General features: G+C 41.8%; 1 protein-coding gene across 1 annotated transcript in view; it reads left to right on the top strand.

Annotated features, from left to right (window-relative positions):
- The first annotated feature begins 673 nt into the window (after positions 1-673).
- LOC134742127 (nipped-B protein) overlaps positions 674-20,375 on the top strand; it is a 35,908-nt gene continuing 16,206 nt past the window's right edge. Inside the window, exons 1-19 of the mRNA XM_063675089.1 lie at positions 674-1,117; positions 1,895-2,063; positions 5,670-6,262; positions 6,340-6,548; positions 7,363-7,594; positions 7,820-7,981; positions 8,569-8,756; positions 9,112-9,349; positions 10,390-10,649; positions 10,929-11,162; positions 11,272-11,490; positions 12,125-12,307; positions 12,390-13,133; positions 13,529-13,678; positions 14,527-14,682; positions 15,067-15,205; positions 15,289-15,413; positions 17,107-17,341; positions 19,532-19,686. Of these exons, the coding sequence (XP_063531159.1) occupies positions 1,051-1,117; positions 1,895-2,063; positions 5,670-6,262; positions 6,340-6,548; positions 7,363-7,594; positions 7,820-7,981; positions 8,569-8,756; positions 9,112-9,349; positions 10,390-10,649; positions 10,929-11,162; positions 11,272-11,490; positions 12,125-12,307; positions 12,390-13,133; positions 13,529-13,678; positions 14,527-14,682; positions 15,067-15,205; positions 15,289-15,413; positions 17,107-17,341; positions 19,532-19,686 (4,458 nt within the window). The 5' untranslated portion in view covers positions 674-1,050. The remainder of the gene's footprint in view (positions 1,118-1,894; positions 2,064-5,669; positions 6,263-6,339; positions 6,549-7,362; positions 7,595-7,819; positions 7,982-8,568; positions 8,757-9,111; positions 9,350-10,389; positions 10,650-10,928; positions 11,163-11,271; positions 11,491-12,124; positions 12,308-12,389; positions 13,134-13,528; positions 13,679-14,526; positions 14,683-15,066; positions 15,206-15,288; positions 15,414-17,106; positions 17,342-19,531; positions 19,687-20,375) is intronic.

Here is a 20,375-nt window from a genome sequence, read left to right as displayed (position 1 = left end):
CTCGAGGCGAGACACGAGACGCGAGTGTAATCGGTGGGCTCGTGGCTCGTTTAGCGGCTCAGCTCGCACTCGCCGGACTCGCGTGGAGGAGCGGTTTTTGGGCACGAGTCAAAGGTGCTCGCAGGGGACGCGCGCTTGCTGTTTACATTCGCGTTCGACTGTCATTCGGTTACAAACCTTAAGCGCGCTCCAGACTACGCGGCGCGAAGCCGCGAACGCGAGTGTGGGGTCGATTTTGCTGATTGGCGAACTAAACTCCACATTCGCGTTCGCGACTTCGCGCCGCAATTCGCGCACGAGTGTAGAGGGTCCTCTATACCGTGCCGTTTGTGTTTAAAATCGATCAGCTCGACGAGCTTACGAGCTGTGGCCGAGACGCGAGACGAGCCACGAGGCGAGAGTGTAATCATTAGCTCGACGAGCTCGAGCCGCGAAGCCGAATCGTTTCAATGCAGCGCCATCTTCGATGAGCTTTGCGCGTTTAACCTCATTTCAAGCTTCATGGCATTTTTGTAACCTGACAACACTGTTGATTTTATTAGTCAATATGGCAACATTGTTTCACGATTCCGTGATTATCTAAATGTTGGAATAATGTTTGGTTTTTCCGGATTTTAGTATATTTTTATTAATTAACATAATGTTTCAGTGAGTATAAGTCGATTTAATATAGCAAAAAACAATGTAACACTGCCTACTGGAGGTTTTCCACGAAACACAGGGAGTGTCGTTCAGATGCGCTGACCTTCGTTTTGATGCACAACGCACAACAAAGCATCAAATTGACGGCTGCCCCATTTTCACAACAATCTTTGGATTTGTTGTTATATTCATGGAATGTATTCCTTATGATATATCTTCAGCAACTTTAATTCAGTTGATTGTGTAAAGTGTTACGTATGTGGAAAGTAAAATGAGAATGGCATCAGTGACTACGCAAACATCGTCTGGTGTGTGTTACAATACGACAGCAAAGACTTTCTTTTTGACTTCTAGGCTAGTGTTAGTGCAACAGAGGAAATAATTTACTCCCGAAATTTTATAATCAAGATGAATGAGAGGGATATTCCAAGTGTCCCTATTACAACTTTGGCAGGAGTAGCCAGTTTGACGGATTGTAAGTACAGTAATGTAACCGTATTTGTAATAATTTCTGTGTAGTGTTATGATTTCTTCAATATAGCTATTAATTTCAATGATATTTAAGAAAATTAGTTTATTTTCTAATAAGGTGTTGTTGATTTACTACTACAATTAGAATTTGGAAATTTCGTTTTTTCCCATGCAATACTACGTCAAAATAGCTTTTTTTTGGACTTTTTATAAATATATAATTGTTGGGTTTAATGTATGAAGTTATTCAAGGTTTATTAATTTTTATGAAACTATGTATGTGAACTACTTGGTTAACTTGGTTGGTTGGTTTATATTTAACTATTTGGTTGTACCTATTGCTATGTATACATATTTATTTAATTGTATATGTATGTGTAATCTTCTTATTCCTGTAATTTTTTTGTTCTTTATATCCTGCTACCCTAAGGTTGTCTCGAAGAGATCGCTTACAGCGATAGGACCGCCTGTTGCTACCTTTATTTACATTGTGAATCTGTTATTGAATTTTTCTTTTGTGGTGCAATAATGTGTATTTATTTATTTTATTTTATTTATTTTAATATTTTATTTATTTATTTATTTATGTTTAGACTGCTTCTAAAGCACCATTAACTATATGAAAACAGGGTCACTAAATGAAGTTATGCCCTGAAGTATTATTGACTTGATTTTGTTTATACATTTTAATATTGAAGGCTTCCTTTATTACGTATAATGTTTTTTTTTAAAGTATAATGAAAAAAATTTAAGCATACTTTAAATTATACATTTTCCACAGTATTACCAGTTCTGCCACTTCCCACACCTTTACCATCAACCCTCAACAATAAGTCTCAGTTGTTTCATCCACGAGTAGCAGAGGAAGCTGCAATATTACTTGCTACCCGAGATGACAATTTGGTTACCCTTCTTTTGCAGTCCCTTATGAAAACCTCTGTGGAGCATATGTAAGTAATATTATAGTGTTTCTTGTTATTATTCATATAAATTTGTTATTTATTTAAAACTTATCTCTAATAATAATTTTGTGCACACCTAAATCAGTTTTTAGTCAAGGAATTGGTGTCTTTAGAAGTAACTTGATAAAATTTAGAACAATTTATGAAATAAAGTTAACACCTACTCTCAATGATGTTATTTCAGATAAATTCTATATGGGGTGGTGCATACTGCATAGTTATTCCATATTGACTGTTTTACTTTTGAAGTAATTATTCAAAAAAGTTCTGTTCATAAATGCTAATGTTGTATTTTTATTTGAACATATTTAATATTAGTAACAAATGTCACATAAATATTAGTAACAAATATTAAATTTTAGAATTTGACATGTATAATTAGTAACACGTTACTATCATTCTCAGTTAACTTTTTTGTGATACACTTGAAAGTAAAACAGATTTTTCTCTAAGTCATTGTAATCACCAATTATACTTTTATTTAAAAAATACCCAACTGTTACCCAAGGCTATGCATGGAATTGATATTGATACCTTACTCCAGGGGTCACCAAATGGCGGACTGGGGTCAGATCTGGACCGCCAACCTATTTTGTGCTGTATATCACATTTGCTTAATGAAAAACGTCAAGTAGAAATGGACTGCGATGGTCATTTTATTTTTAAAACCGGACCCCTGAAGAATCTAATTGATAACCCCTGCCCTAATCCTATGGTTTTAGACAAAGATATTTTTTTAAACACATGCGAAAAATTACCAGTTTTCTGAGAGAAATCTAATGATTTATCATACATTGGGAAGTGTAAGGCATGCCAAATAATACAATCAGGGTTCATAGTACATGGGTACATTTCCATTAAAGAAACCATAAAACTTGGCATGCACATGCACAGCTTATGTAGATACAAAAAAAAATAGGAGCGGAAACAACTTGTCAAGTAGTCGTGGCCTGTTTCCCTTCCCCCCAATCTTATGTTCCGATTTGCAGTTTTGATCTTAGAAAAGTGTTGAACTTACAGTAATACTGCCAATGAGCTTAAATAGATAAAATTTGCACCACACATAATTCAAAAATTAGTAAGTTCAACATACTTCAAAGATAGCTATTGTAGGGAACTAAATGATGAATATATTGCGACAGGTGAAAAGGAATAATATTCTGTAAACTTAAAAGTGATTTTTATATATGTAGCAAACTGGTTTCGGTATTTGGGTCTACAAGAATTAGCAATAAAAAATTTTTGCAAATAGTTTAAGAGTGACATATTATAACACTCATACAGTATATCAATAAAAATGATAAATGTATAAAAGGTAAGATCAAGAGGTTGTGAGTATAATTCATCTAAAAATATGGTTCTCTCATTTCAAATAGTAAATAATAGATTTAATGATAATTTAAGGGAATTAATTCGAAATTTTCAAGTAAACAAAGTATAAATGTAATAATAACAATTCTACATTGGAAAGGGTACTGACAGTATTATGTCTGTATATGACATATTAGTTTGCGCTGGCCTTTCCTTTATAAAGTTGGTCAAACTAACTAGGCTCTATATCAAAAAACTTACAATTACAATTTACAAGTGACAAATTACAAGATTATAGATTTAACAAGTTTGTGTACCATAAAACATAATAAGCGATAAATTTGTATTATTTATTTTGAACAAATATGTAAATTGTAGGAATAAATCTACATTTGACATAAGTACCATGTTTTGTGTTACGCGTTGTTGTGTGAATTTTTGTACATTGTAAACTTGTAGACCTGATATGTATGTATGTAATAATTGTGAATGGTATATAGTCGTTTGTCTTTGCTATTTATATATTGTACCTAGTCGGCTCATAAGTTCTGTCACTGGCCTTTAAAATTTAAATTTGGAACTCCTAAAACAAAAACCGTTCTGCATTTGAATTTCGAATCTTTATTAAATATTTGAGTAGTATAATTTTGCAATTTTCTGTTTTCTTCAACATGGAGTGGACGCTTAAAGATAGCCGTACCGCAATAATTGCACTATATCGTTGTGGTCACTCGCCGACTAAAATTTTTAAGCTACTTGAAAATTTAAAATTCTCTCTAAGATTTGTGTATCGTACCATAGAAAGATACAGTGAGGTCTCTAGTTTAAATGACAAGAAAAGAAGCGGTCGTCCGCGTACAGCTAGGACTCCAGCGGTTGTACAAGCAATTAGGGCACGCATTGCCAGAAATCCCGCTAGGAAACAAAAAGTTATGGCCCTCCAGATGGGTTTGAGCAAAAACACGGTGAAAAGAGTGCTTAATCAAGACCTGAGACTTCGTGCTTATAAACGAAAAACTGGCCATCTTCTCAATGGCCGGCTTAAAGCTTTAAGGCTTAAAAGATCTAAAGCTTTATTGAAGAAGTACGCTAAAAATAAGCACCGTTGTATACTGTTTTCGGACGAGAAAATTTTTGACATAGAAGAAAACTGTAATAAACAAAATGATAGAGTGTACGCTCGCAATAGTAAAGAAGCGTCTAATAGCATTCCCCGTATTCAAAGAGGTCATCACCCTTCATCTGTGATGGTTTGGCTGGGAGTTTCTTATGCGGGCGTCACTAAAAACTAGTGCCAAAGTGTACCAAGACACGGTGTTGACTAATATTGTGAAACCACTATCCCATACGATGTTTCTAAACCAGCATTGGGTTTTCCAGCAGGACTCTGCTCCAGCCCATAAGGCAAAGTCTACACAAGCCTGGCTCGCCTCCAATAAAATCGACTTTATACGGCATGAAGATTGGCCCTCCTCTAGCCCAGATCTTAATCCTTTAGACTATAAAATATGGCAGTATTTAGAGGAAAAGGTGTGCTCAAAACCTCATGCAAATCTAGACTCGCTGATAAAATCTCTTGCTACGGCAGTGGCCAATATCGACATGAAAGTGGTGCGTGAATCCATTGACGACTGGCCACGAAGACTTCAAGCCTGTGTAGATAATTATGGCGGTCATTTTGAATAAATGTTATACATTTAGATTCTCTAGTTTATAAGCTTTCAAACGCTGTACAAATTATACGGAATAAACTTAAACTTTTGATTTTATTTGATGCTATGTATATGACAGAAGTTATGAGCCGACTAGGTATTGTATTCTTTATTGCATGTAACACATTATCTACAACGTAACAATATTGTCGACTTGTAAGCTTGTAAAGTTTTTTGTCCATCCATTTTTTATTTACCACAATTGATCAACGTTTTTGAAATTTTAAATGAAGAATGTGATTTAATTAATAAAGAATTAATTTGAGAAAAATTGGTCTGGCCACCATTAAGTTCTAATTCATACCTGTATATGAGCATAACTATTAAAGAATATTTAACAACCAACAGGACGAAAAATCTCTTAATTTATGGCCTTTAGATGTTAAAGTGAAATAAGGTGCCAAGAAAAGTCGGATTGGCTTGGTAACCACGGAATTTTTTCTAAATCCACTTTTTGGACCAGCCTAAGGTAAATGGTTAGAAGGTTATCCATTATCTACAGGAAACCCGGTAGGTATTGACGAAGAGCAGGATTTTTACTTGATTTATTTGATTAATCTGTACATTTCAGAGATCTTAAGGAGGAAAGCATACCCAATGCAGTAAGCCCTGCTCCTCAACAAGCTACACCAGAACTACTCAAAGCAATATTACATGTAAATCCCAACGTATTTGACCAACAACAGAGAAACCATTGGGGCAATCATGTCACCTCAAAGTTTAATGGATTGTCACCTTCTGCCTCATACAATTACGCATCACACAATACTGCTCACTCAAGTCCGTCTTCAGTTGGGACAGCAGTTCACTTGGCAGCCATTCCAAACCAGCAACTGCTAGCCCCACCATGCCAGTCCTCACCACACGTCAACATGGGCTCTCCACCATCACAAGCCAGGCCTGGAAGCCAAGTAAACATCACTGCGCAGAACAATATTTCTCCTTTATGGAATAGTGCTAATTCTTCCACATATACAAGTCCCATGTCCAACACTTCTAGTTCTAACCCCCAAAATGGTGGTTTCTATGGAAGTTTGACCCAAGAGAATCCAAGTTTTGGTACTAATTTATCCGAAGATAAAGATCCTCTTGCTATGTCACCTGTCAATTTGCCTGACCAGCAGAGATTAATGATGCAATCTCAGGAAAAGCCCTTTGAACAAGGTAACCAGTTTCTAATGCATTAATATGACACTGACAATTAGTAATTAGTTGATTACTTATATAAGTGTATGTTGTAGATGGAAATGTGGTAACGGGCCAGTCGCCCGCTCAAGCAAGTGTGGCGCCGTCACCGCTGCGCCAGGAACCCCAAGTGCCTCAGCCGTCGATGGGCGCGCCGTACGCTCCGCAGTCGTTACCACATAATCCCAATCAAGATAAACAGGACTCTAAAAATAATACTGTCATAAATAATAGATATCCTGTTGTCAAACTCGGCAGATTACCTGTAAGTGAAATCCTAGGAAAATTACCCTTATCCCAAGTCCTAGTGTCCATTTTTCCGCACACCGCTCCCGCGCGCGAGCGAGACAGCGCTATGCACGTATACAATAGCGATATCCCGCTTTTACACCAGAGCGGCGTATGAAAACCGCCTAACTGTATTCTGATTATATGTAGAATTATGATATTAAGTTAATGAGCGGCGAACTTAATGCCAGGAAAATTTCATTTCTTCAGTTATCTATTTAACCCCTAAAATATAAAGTAAATTCAAACCTTAAAGCTATTGAACAAAACAGAATATAGTAATAACGTTCGTTAAAGTAGGTACTAGTGCAAGAAAGAGATAGTGTGATTCTCTCAAAATAAATCTTCCATAGTGACACATGGTTGACCTTTTTTTTTTAATTTAAAAAAAATACACAAAATAGTTCTTTACCTATAGATCACAGAAAAACCTATTAGAAATGTGCAGTCAAGCGTGAGTTGGACTTAATTACTTAGTTTTAGATCCGACCCCTACGCCCCCTACGGGTTTTTTAAAGATATTTCACTCACGTTTCACATAAAAAATACATTGTTTAAATTGTGTAATGTACGGAACCCTTGGAACGCGAGTCCGACTCGCACTTGGCCGGTTTTTTTTATGGTTGAAGAGGTGTTCAAAAAAAATAACGCGGGAAAGTGTTTTGTAAGAAACTTTTTGATGATGATGAATAATTGATCAAAATTTTATTTTAAATACGATCGTATTTAGATACTCGTATTACATAATTTTTTCCCGGAATCTAATTAGATTTTTTGTTGAAATTACACAGGAAGGGTTGTTGAAAAGGCATGAGACGCCAGTTGACGAGAGGTCAAGAAAAAATAGTACAATGGAATCTGATTCAGATGACAACGCTCCCTTGAAGCCAAAGTCATCAAATGTTACTCCACCCGTAGACAAAGAAAGAGAAGCAATAGATTTAGCTAGGGAGAAAAATTGGGAAGCTGTCAAAAGGAAACATGAAGAAGCAAGCAGAAAAGAGGAATGCGAAACGGCTATAGGTAAAGATTTAGTTTGGATTGGTAAATTGTTTCTTCGACTAATACTTTCAATTTATGAATTTAAAGACTGTTAAAAAATATTCCTGACGTAATGATAAATTGGGTCAATTACCCTATAATCCCAAGAGAGCTCAGGGTAGTTTAAGATCTCTTCTAATTCCTACTATATCTGTAAATTTTTATTTTTTGTTAAAATAAAAAACGTAATACATATTTTTATTTTAGTTCGGCCCAAGCTGCGGAAAGTTGAACGAAGATTAGTACCTGTGTTGGAGATGTTATCAGTAGACGAACTTATGGAGACTAACACTTACCAACGTTTCAACAAGCTCATTGAAACAGTTTTTGAAACTATTGAAGACGACATCATTGTGACTGATGAAATGGGTACGTATAGTTTTCACTGTTAATTTTGTTGATATGTTAGAAACTGCAATTTAAATGGATATAGAAGTTGCAATTTTATAAATCTAAACATGCTGTTGCAGTAAGTACTTCAATAATAGCCGGGTCCACACAGAGCGAGCACTCTACACTGGCCGTTTTGTGCGCGAGGAAATTTCTCGCTCTGTGTGGACCCGGCTATTCACCTGACATTGAAGCAATACCACAGAAATCAATTTTTAATTAATTTTATGGAACTATTTGCTAGTTTTTTTTACAGTTAGCTCACCAAACGAAAACCAAAAATTGCCAATCGGGGGAAATAAGCGTATTTTGGCATAGTTGTTTGTATTGTAGGGAAAGGTGTATACAACAAAAGTACTAGTTTGCCTATAAAAAGGGACCTTTAACCCCCCTACCCGTTAGCTTCACCGCCACCCTCCGGTACTTTTAGTATGTTGTTTAATACACCATTCCCTACAAATCCTACAACTATGCCAAAATACGCTTACACATGAATTATTTCCCCCATTATTCCTTCGTTTGGTGGCCTAAGTGGTTGTCTTTTATGTATTTAATGTATAATTCAGAAGGAACAGACATTCCTGAAGAGTTGTTGTTGCCGCGGTACCAGCTCCAGGAGCTGTGTACCGAAGCGGCAAAGCTGAAGAACCTGGGTGCTATGGAAGCCATTCCTTCCGATCGGCTCGTGCGGTTATTGTCTATACTGGAGAAAAATATACGCGCCGCAGAAAAGATGTCATTAGCTGGCGATCCTGTAAGTAATATAAGCCAAAATACAATCAAACTTTATAGAAGCTAAAGGTTTTTTATTGCAAATAGTAACTAGCCAGATGATTTAAAAAGATTTTTGAAAACAATATTTTTGTCTAACTAAAACTTCTCACCATGTAGTATAAATATGTATTAGTATATGGTAGTAACAAATTGGCATCTTTGGCATCGATTGAGAGATAATTTTTCATTATTTCATACTTACATATTTCTGATTCATTTGTTAGATATAGTAAGAGAGAAATATAATTCTACAATTACCTATTATCATCTTATATGTGTTTTTTTTTAATGTAGAGCACCTTATAAGTACCTAAAATAAGTTTAATCTCCAACAGGAGGATAGTGAAGAAATGCGTCAGATATGGCTGGAGTCCGCCCTGGAGCGAGTGATGTGCGCGTCCGACTCGTGCCTCACGGCGCTCTACATCATGACGTCGCCCAGCATGCCCAAACGCATATTCCTCGAGGACGTCATCGACCGGATCATTATGTTCATCAAATTCCAGTTGAATAACACTATTTACTGCGTCTATGATCCGGTCTACAGCATTCAGACTACTTCCAAGAAGAAAGGTTAGTGTTGAAGATGTTCCCTTATTTTTAGTTAACATCGTCTTATGTTTTTATTTACGATCGTAGTATCTCACCGCCAAGCAAAGGTCGAAGGATTTTCTTATTCCGAAAGAAGCCTTCTCTGACGCGGTCTATCGTGACGCCTGATTTGGTCACATCATTTTATCAATAAAATCGTTTATGTAATCAGGTAATTTTTGCAGATATTTTATATTTCATAGTGAATCGACGTCGAGAGGAATCACGGTGGGTCTGTTTAGAGTTTTAGAACTTTACTGGCTTTAAGTTAGACCAGTCAAAGGAATTTGAATCTACTATACAGTAATTAATTTTACAGTACATATGGTGCTACTTTACCGTACTAGTGCGATAATTAGCACATTACTTAACTATGTCAAAAATTTAAAGGGCCATATGTACTGTAAAACGTTGTACAATACATGTGCGAATAGGCAATTAGCAAAGTCGTGTCGATTGACGACACGAGTCAATCCCTTCCCTTCAGGCGAGTCAGTCCCTTCGGTCGTGTCTTAATTTATCGCTACTCATTCTGAATTTCCTATTTTTCGCACTTGTATCGTAATGTACTAATATTATATTCCATATTTACGTGACGTCGATAATGGTCGTGAGCAACCGCAGAAACGGCCACTTTAATTAGGAATTAAAGTGTAAATTAAAGACCATTTCTTGGGAATCGTACAAATGTGGTCACCGCATTCACGTGCCAACTTGTGGACGTCTTAAAATTAATAACAAAAACCAGCCAAGTGCGAGTCGGACTCGCGCACCGATGGTTCCGTACTTTTTAGTATTTGTTGTTATAGCGGCAAAAGAAATACATCATCTGTGAAAATTTCAACTGTCTAGCTACCACGGTTCATGAGATACAGCCTGGTGACAGACAGACAGACGGACAGCGGAGTCTTAGTAATAGGGTCCCGTTTTTACCCTTTGGGTACGGAACCCTAAAAACTAACGCTCGTCGTCCTACACTACAAAATATCTATACATGTAATAATGCATATGTCGCATCGCAGTTGACGGTCGCAAGCGGCGCGGCGGCGGCGGCGGCGGCGGCGGCGGTGGCAACGCGTCGCGGCGCTCGGGCGGCGCCAGCAAGGCCGTGCGCGAGCTGTACACGCACGCGCACGAGTGCGTCACGCTGCTGGCCGAGCTGCTGGCCGCGCACCACCTCACCGACACCACCGTGCTGCACGCCTCCACCGTCGGCGTGTCGCCCTTCTTCGTCGAGAACGTCAGCGAGCTGCAGCTCTCCGCGCTCAAGCTCGTCACCACGGTAAGTGCTGTGATAAAACAACGCAACTTAATTGTGTTTGGGTTTGTTACAATTGTCTCGATGAGTATTAGTTGCCTGTTTAAAGTAGAGCACTGATTTAATCCTTTACGATTTTTACTCATTATTATTTACTAAAACGGGACTTAATAGCCTAAAATCTGATAATTTAAGATTTAAATTTACGCGATTAAGTCCCCTTTTAGTAAATAATAAAGAGTACAGTCAGCGATAAAATCTTGTATCAAAAATTAAATTTTTAACAAAAAAACTTTTTTTCAGATTTTCACAAAATACGAACAACATCGAAGGCTGTTACTAGAGGATATCCTGGCATCAATAGCGCGCATCCCCAGCTCCAAGCACAACCTGCGCTCGTTCCAGCTGAGCTCCGACCAGCACATCCAGATGCTGACGGCGCTGGTGCTGCAGCTGGTCCAGTGCGTCGTCACGCTGCCCGAGACCTTATGTAAAACTCAGGATAAGGACAAAGAGCTTTCGGAAACTACCAAAAAGGTATTAGTATAAATAATTGCTCAGTTTTAATTCTTAGCTACTGATACGAGTTGAATTTTTCCATTTTTCCTTTAATATAATATTCACTAACAATATTCCGTTTTTCCAGACCGTGGACAAAGATCTGTTGATAATATCCAAGTACGAGGCAGCGATCAGCGTGGGCGGCACGTTCTTGACGTCGTTCCTGAACAAGTGCCGCAGCCGCAGCGAGGAGGTGGACTTCCGGCCCCTGTTCGAGAACTTCGTGCACGACCTGCTCACCACCGTCAACAAGCCCGAGTGGCCCGCCACTGAGCTGCTGCTTAGTTTACTTGGAACGATGCTTGTAAGTGGATAGCATGCACTTAGCCCAATGTCAACTACTTCCATTTCGCTAACTACTCTAGTCCCATACCCATACTAAGCGGCCGCTTAAGCTTCGGAACGCCATTGAGGGCCACCCCGCACTAGCGTCTTTTGAGCGTCGGCGTCTAGGACGCTCGGAAGACGCTAGTTTAGGGCCTTATACATTACGCAGGGGTAGTAGCCAGCGGCAAGTGGTCATGCGTGAGAGTGAGAAACCGCAATACGATCGCTCGCTCTCACTCATGGCGACGTGCTCCTCGCCGCTGCCCCTTGCGCCGCAAAGCCATTACTTAGGCTCTTAGAAACATCTCATGGAATATGGCTTAACCTTTTTGTCTCCAATGACGGATATATCGGCACCGTAGGTCCAACGCCGAAGACGGACAGAGAAACATAGACCTATGTGCATATAATTTCAGTTGTGCCACCTCGGTGACGTGGCGTCCGAGTAGCTTTTGTGTTTGACACGGCGTTGAAAAGGTTAAAGTTCCAGAACTCTACCCCCACACATAATGTCACAACCCCATTATTGAAATCCCCAGACGTCTTATACACCTTATATTATACTCTATAAATGTTGTACTATCCTCGCTTAATAGTAATATTATTTTCAGGTAAAATACATGTCGGACAAGTCGATGGAGATGTCGGTGCGCGTGGCGTCGCTGGAGTATCTGGGGCTGGTGGCGGCGCGGCTGCGGCGCGACAGCGTGACGTCACGCGCCAAGCTCGCCACCATGGACGCCGTCGTGCGCGACATCAAGGCCGAGGAGGAGAAGGACGGCAACCAGGGCATGGTGAGCACACACACTGACGGTTACCACTTCACTGAGATGTCCATGTCTCTACATGTTACACTCACTTAATCTTTCCTTTCAGAACGCCACCGCGGGACTGGACGAAGACGAAGAGAGGACGGAGTTCTTACAGCGCGTCCTCCTCGACTACCTCGCGGTCAACGGCCAGAAAGACCAGGCGTGGAACTGTGCGCGGCACTTCTACATCACGCAGTGGTACAGGGACATGGTCGTGCAGCCCAAAAGCTCCTCGCCCACCAAGAAACCTAAGCACAAATCGAAGAAACGGCACAAAAGCGACACCAGCGACGAGGACTCCGACGACGACGACGACAGCGACGCCGAAACGAAATCCGAACGGAAAGTCAACACCAGCGCCATAGTTTCGGCGGAGAAATTCAAGACGATACAGCGGCGGAAAACATTTTTTCTCGAAAAAATCAGGCCGTTCAGATACCAAGGCGGCACTCAAGTACAAGTGATGCAATCCTACATCGACTACGGCGGAGCGGAATTGATCTCGCAATACTTAGCATCGAAGCGGTCGTTCTCGCAGAGCTTCGACCGGTATTTACGAAAGATACTGGTGATTCTCTGCGAGAACACGATCGCCATCCGAACGAAGGCGATGAAGTGCCTCGCGAACATCGTGGAGGCGGACCCGGGCGTGCTGGCGCGGCAGGACATGCAGATCGGCGTCAACCGCTCCTTCCTCGACCAGTCCACGGCCGTGCGCGAGGCCGCCGTCGACCTCGTCGGCAAGTTCGTGCTCAGCCGGCCCGAGCTCATCGACAAGTATTATGGGATGCTCTCCAATAGAATCTTAGTAAGTGCTGTACTGCTGTGTGACGCCTCACATATCTATAACATGCTCTTTATTTTCTTACTTAGCCCTCTATTTGCACAAACGTATTTTTATGTTCCTATGCACATCTTAATGGCTTAGGTACTTATTAGAAGAAGTTATCATTAAGCTAAAACTAATCCTATATAGCTGCGTGCGTGTATCTTAGTTAACATAGGTTGAAATCGATCTCGTGCAGAGGGCTACGTTATTAATACGTTTTTAGAATGATCACTGCATTACTTACACTAAAAGATAGATCAGGCCGGAATAATTGAAAACATAGCGACCTCAAAACAATATTCACTTCGGTGTGAAAAAATAAACGCAAGGAGCTCTACGCCTATGTGTCATTAACAATGTTTAACCTCTTTCAGGATACGGGTGTGTCCGTCAGGAAACGTGTGATAAAAATTTTAAAAGACATCTGCACCGAATGCCCAGAATTCCCCAAGATCCCAGAGATCTGCGTAAAGATGATCCGGCGGGTGAACGACGAGGAGGGCATCCGCAAGCTGGTGATGGAGGTGAAATATAAATTCATTTATTTGGTTATAAATAATAGCAAGTTGGGGACGTTACGTTCCAAGTATATTCTGCCACATAATGGCATGCAAAATTATTTATATATGTAATTTTTTGCTAAGCTCACTCACGTTAGAACGGTTCGGGTACGGGCCGATGCGTCCGACACTTCGTTTTCTATACAAAGCATCACGTTCAACGATCATCCGTCATAGAAATCGACTGGTCTAGTGTGAGTCATCCTTAATCTTGGTGCACTTAAATTTAAACAGGAAGTGATTTGAGGTGTACGTCAATTAGATTAAATTTAAACAAGTGTGAAACAGAAAAGTACAACAAATAAATTCAGGCTACAACGGAATAATATGATAGAAGTTTAATACAATTATTATAAATTTAGTCGTATTTAGAATTTTAGTCATCAATGTCATCATCTTCCTCGCGTTGTCCCGGCATTTTGCCACGGCTCATGGGAGCCTGGGGTCCACTTGGCAACTAATCCCAAGAATTGGCGTAGGCACTAGTTTTTGCTAAAGCGACTGCCATCTGACCTTCCAACCCAGAGGGGAAAAACTAGGCCTTGTTGGGATTAGTCCGGTTTCCTCACGATGTTTTCCTTTACCGAAAAGCAACTGGTAAATATCAAATGATATTTCGTACATAAGTTCCGAAAAACTCATTAGTACGAGCCGTGGTTTGAACCCGCGACCTCCGGATTGCAAGTCGCACGCTCTTATTTTTTTTTTATTGCTAGGCCACCAGCGCTGTTTAGAATTTTAGAGTATAAATATAAAATGTGTGTAGTTGTTAGAATAGGTAAGGTAGTAAGGTGATACGTGTTATTGTGCAGGTGTTCCAGAACATGTGGTTCAGCCCTTGCCCGGCGTCGCGCACGGCGGCGCTGGACGCGGCGGACCCGCTCACGCGCAAGGTGCTCAACATCACCGACGTCGTCATCTCCTCCAGGGACATGGGCCTCGAGTGGTTCCAGCAGCTGTTGATGAGCGTGAGTCTACTCTACTCTACTCTACTCTACTCTACTCTACTCTAATCTCAACAACTACTTTATGCTGCCTGTAGTTTTTTGTGTTTTCCTTAAACGACTTCTTCCTTACGAACCTTAGTAGATTGCCTTTCGGTATTTTTGGTTGGCCGGTATCTAGTTTGTATCTCCCTTTTGCTGAATAATCCTACGTTCCACGTTGGCGCTTACGCCATTATTAGTAGTGCTCCAATATTAATGTGGTGCTACGCGATGTATGTGCCGATCACCAGGTGCCTGTACCCGTGGAACGTCACAAATATATACAAATATATTTGAATGAATACAATGTTCACGAAGTTATCACTACCTAACTAAATTTTATATTAATATCCCTTTTCTTTTCAGTTATTTAAACCGAAGGAGGATAAAGATGACTCCACGAAAATTATATACCAACCGCCTAAATCGCTTTTAGTAGCCTGCCAACAGATTGTTGACTGCCTTATTGAGAGTTTACTACAATTAGAAGAAACGAGTGCTGAAGGTAAAAGAAGAACAATAATTAAAATTGCCTAATTGTAATAAATATTTTCTTGGTAATATTGTAATAAATATTTTACTTTTCAGGGAGTGGATCATCTCAACGGATACTCGCGTGTCTCTCCACTCTGCATTTATTCGCTAAAATTAGGCCACAGTTATTAGTTAATCACGCCTTGACTCTACAACCGTACCTGAGTTTAAAATGCCAGGTGAGTGGCACAGTCATTTGAATATAATAGATAACAAGTTTTTATTAATGGTATCATTTGATCCGGTTTACTTTAAGGATCACATGTATATATGAGAACCCATTGCATTATATCAATACAAGAGTCAGAAATGACAGTCTAAGTATGAATATCGTACTCAACGCACGAAATTGCCTCACAGTCTATTTTTCAATTAAATTTAAGGAATAATTAGCGGAAGCCGCTCGACCCCAATTTCAAAGGAATACCGCAAATCGATGTACAGGTTAGCTAGCCGTTTGGCACACGCATACTAGAGGTGGAAACAAAATTTTTGACCCGCAGTTCCTAAAAAAATTTCGCTGGGGGGGGGGGGGGAAGTGGTAAATTTTTTTTTTCCCAAAACCTATCGAGTGTGGTATCATACGAAAGGGCTTTTTGAGGCGATTCTAAAAATATATCACATCATTACATTTCGGGCATTTTTTTTTTATTAAAACAAAAAGAATTTTCGAAACTTACTAAGTTTGGGCTCCTCCAGACACGATATCCATATATCCAACGGGAAATACCTCGTTAACCCTTTAACTGCGCCTTTTCATCAGTTGGTATAATTTAAATAGTTATTGACACAAAATATCAAGGTTGTATCCTCCAGCTACGATATACCTTACTGATTTTTTATGTACAATATACCACAAATGATACGTAATATCTTGATATCGAACCCCAAGAAAGCAATTTTGAAAATAATATCATTAACAATTTTTTTTAATTTTTCAATTTTACAAAGTGACACAGTTCTACTTCAATACCTATTTCACGAGACTTATGGAACTATACTGCAGATACGGTACATATTAATCATAAAATGATACGTAATATCCATATATCTCTATATATATTTATCTGATGAAAGGCGCAGTTAAAGGGTTAAAGAGGTATTTCCCGTTCGATATGTGGATATTACGTATCATTTTATGATTAATATGTACCGTATCTGCAGTATAGTTCCATAAGTCTCGTGAAATAGGTATTGAAGTAGAACTGTGTCACTTTGTAAAATTGAAAAATAAAAAAAAATTGTTAATGATATTATTTTCAAAATTGCTTTCTTGGAGTTAGACATGAGGATATCATGAATCATTTGTGGTATATTGTACAAAAAAAAATCTGCCATATCGTGTCTGGAGGAGCCCAAACTTGGTATGTTTCGAAGATTCTTTTTGTTTTAATTTAAAAAAAATGCCCGAAATGTAATGATGTGATATATTTTTAGAATCGCCTAAAAAGCCCTTTCGTATAATACCACATACGATAGGTTCCATACAAAAAAAATAGTGTTTTACCACTCCCCCCCAGCGAAATTTTTTTAGGAACTGCGGGTCAAAAATTTAGTTTTGGCCTCTAGTATGTGTGTGCCAAACGGCTAACCTGTACATCGATTTGCGGTATTTTTATACGAACGGGTTAGACTAAATAGAAGGGTACCTTCTCGTTTTTGGAAGTTAAAAAAAATTTTAACATTTAGGTCTTGTACAGTTAATTTTATTATGATTTCCGTATTTTTAGTGTGAAATTTAAAAATGATAAACTGCTCATTTTCTATCTACTTAAATAGGTTTATGTGACTATCAAGATGTGTCATCATCCCAATTGCTTAAAATAATAAATAGCTTTTTTCATTTCATCTATAACTACTTTGTATGCGCAGAACCAATACGAGCAACAGATAACGTCGACGGTAGCGTCGACGCTGGAGCTGGTGGTGCCTCTGATGGAGCACCCGAGCGAGGTGTTCCTGGCGCAGCTGGAGGAGGACGCCGTGAAGCTGATCCTGCAGCGCGGGCAGCTCGTCATCGCCGCCTGCATCGCGCTGCTCGCCGCCATCGTCAACAACCTCACGCGCAACTACAAGCTCATCCGGGACGTGTTCAACAAGTACCACGGTACGTCACACACGTTCCTGCTAGAGCGAGGTGTTCCTGGCGCAGCTGGAGGAGGACGCCGTGAAGCTGATCCTGCAGCGCGGGCAGCTCGTCATCGCCGCCTGCATCGCGCTGCTCGCCGCCATCGTCAACAACCTCACGCGCAACTACAAGCTCATCCGGGACGTGTTCAACAAGTACCACGGTACGTCACACACGTTCCTGCTAGAGCGAGGTGTTCCTGGCGCAGCTGGAGGAGGACGCCGTGAAGCTGATCCTGCAGCGCGGGCAGCTCGTCATCGCCGCCTGCATCGCGCTGCTCGCCGCCATCGTCAACAACCTCACGCGCAACTACAAGCTCATCCGGGACGTGTTCAACAAGTACCACGGTACGTCACACACGTTCCTGCTAGAGCGAGGTGTTCCTGGCGCAGCTGGAGGAGGACGCCGTGAAGCTGATCCTGCAGCGCGGGCAGCTCGTCATCGCCGCCTGCATCGCGCTGCTCGCCGCCATCGTCAACAACCTCACGCGCAACTACAAGCTCATCCGGGACGTGTTCAACAAGTACCACGGTACGTCACACACGTTCCTGCTAGAGCGAGGTGTTCCTGGCGCAGCTGGAGGAGGACGCCGTGAAGCTGATCCTGCAGCGCGGGCAGCTCGTCATCGCCGCCTGCATCGCGCTGCTCGCCGCCATCGTCAACAACCTCACGCGCAACTACAAGCTCATCCGGGACGTGTTCAACAAGTACCACGGTACGTCACACACGTTCCTGCTAGAGCGAGGTGTTCCTGGCGCAGCTGGAGGAGGACGCCGTGAAGCTGATCCTGCAGCGCGGGCAGCTCGTCATCGCCGCCTGCATCGCGCTGCTCGCCGCCATCGTCAACAACCTCACGCGCAACTACAAGCTCATCCGGGACGTGTTCAACAAGTACCACGGTACGTCACACACGTTCCTGCTAGAGCGAGGTGTTCCTGGCGCAGCTGGAGGAGGACGCCGTGAAGCTGATCCTGCAGCGCGGGCAGCTCGTCATCGCCGCCTGCATCGCGCTGCTCGCCGCCATCGTCAACAACCTCACGCGCAACTACAAGCTCATCCGGGACGTGTTCAACAAGTACCACGGTACGTCACACACGTTCCTGCTAGAGCGAGGTGTTCCTGGCGCAGCTGGAGGAGGACGCCGTGAAGCTGATCCTGCAGCGCGGGCAGCTCGTCATCGCCGCCTGCATCGCGCTGCTCGCCGCCATCGTCAACAACCTCACGCGCAACTACAAGCTCATCCGGGACGTGTTCAACAAGTACCACGGTACGTCACACACGTTCCTGCTAGAGCGAGGTGTTCCTGGCGCAGCTGGAGGAGGACGCCGTGAAGCTGATCCTGCAGCGCGGGCAGCTCGTCATCGCCGCCTGCATCGCGCTGCTCGCCGCCATCGTCAACAACCTCACGCGCAACTACAAGCTCATCCGGGACGTGTTCAACAAGTACCACGGTACGTCACACACGTTCCTGCTAGAGCGAGGTGTTCCTGGCGCAGCTGGAGGAGGACGCCGTGAAGCTGATCCTGCAGCGCGGGCAGCTCGTCATCGCCGCCTGCATCGCGCTGCTCGCCGCCATCGTCAACAACCTCACGCGCAACTACAAGCTCATCCGGGACGTGTTCAACAAGTACCACGGTACGTCACACACGTTCCTGCTAGAGCGAGGTGTTCCTGGCGCAGCTGGAGGAGGACGCCGTGAAGCTGATCCTGCAGCGCGGGCAGCTCGTCATCGCCGCCTGCATCGCGCTGCTCGCCGCCATCGTCAACAACCTCACGCGCAACTACAAGCTCATTCGGGACGTGTTCAACCAGTACCACGGTACGTCACTTACATTTCTGCTTGATTTTGTATCAGGTTTTGGTGCGGCGTTATCGTCATTTATGTTTTGTGTGCTGCTGGACATTTAAACATGGAGATTGTGTCGATAGTGTGCGCAATTTTATTTAACACATAGATTTTGAAAACTAAACACAGAGACATCATTGGTCTCTAAGCTTTTCCCTGAAACTATAGTGACTGTCTGAGCTTTAGACTTCTCGAGTCTGTCAGCCTACAGCAAGAAGATCCTGTGTTTTCAGAATTTGATTATTTGGATTCTATTCTGTCAAAATAGATGGCACAAATTCGACACAGTAAAACAAGATTTCATTATAATCCTTTAATTTTAGGAATACTTCTACAATGGAAGTCGAGTTGGCAGAGGAACCCTGACATAACGCGCACCCTGCACGCTAGGCCTCAGTTCCGGAGGTCGCTCTTCATCGTGGGCCTCCTGTTGCGATATTTCGACTTCACGGACCCCAAAGTCATTGATGGCCTTGCAGTAAGTTACATTAAATACCAAATCACATTTATACTTATGTCTTAGGGTGGATTCCATCTGTCCAAATTCTTTGTCCAATGTGTATTTGCGTCTCACATTTTGCTTAGTGAGAGAATGAGACGCAATGTATATTATAACAATAATAACCCGCGGGGGCAGCTTGTGGCGAGCTGACGGTGAGTGGTGACACCGCGGACCCCTGTTACAGAGGCCCTTTCATCTGGCCCTCGCCTCTGCGCTTGCCTTGACCGGCCGGCCATAGTGGAGTCGCAAGAGCGGGACCTATGCTCCAGGTTGGAAGTGTAAAATGTCATAACGCCGGCGGCCTGCTGAACGGATTACCGGGAACTGACTACCGCAGACGCTCACCTCTCGACAACCTCACAGCTACTCTAAAGTGTTGCCCTATTGTCGCACTGTGCGTGCGGCCGTTGCGGGGCCCACTCAATGAGTTGGCAAGTCACCATCTATCTTTTACAATTCTGATACTGATTGTCCTCCCGTAGCCATATCCAGTCCATCCAACATTCAAATCAATAGCGTTATGACCTTAGTTCCCATCGCAGCACAAAAGTGTTGCTCAAAAAGTGCTACTTTACGTAGCTGTTTAGCGTGCGAACTAGTGCTTTTTACTTTTCCTCACACTCTTCTTTTCACTTTTCCATTTTTTTTAAATTGATTCTTGTTCC

Source organism: Cydia strobilella, chromosome 6 (genome assembly GCF_947568885.1).
Source record: "Cydia strobilella chromosome 6, ilCydStro3.1, whole genome shotgun sequence".
Taxonomy (NCBI): Eukaryota; Metazoa; Arthropoda; class Insecta; order Lepidoptera; family Tortricidae; genus Cydia; species Cydia strobilella.
This window is presented reverse-complemented; position numbering and strand designations above follow the sequence as displayed.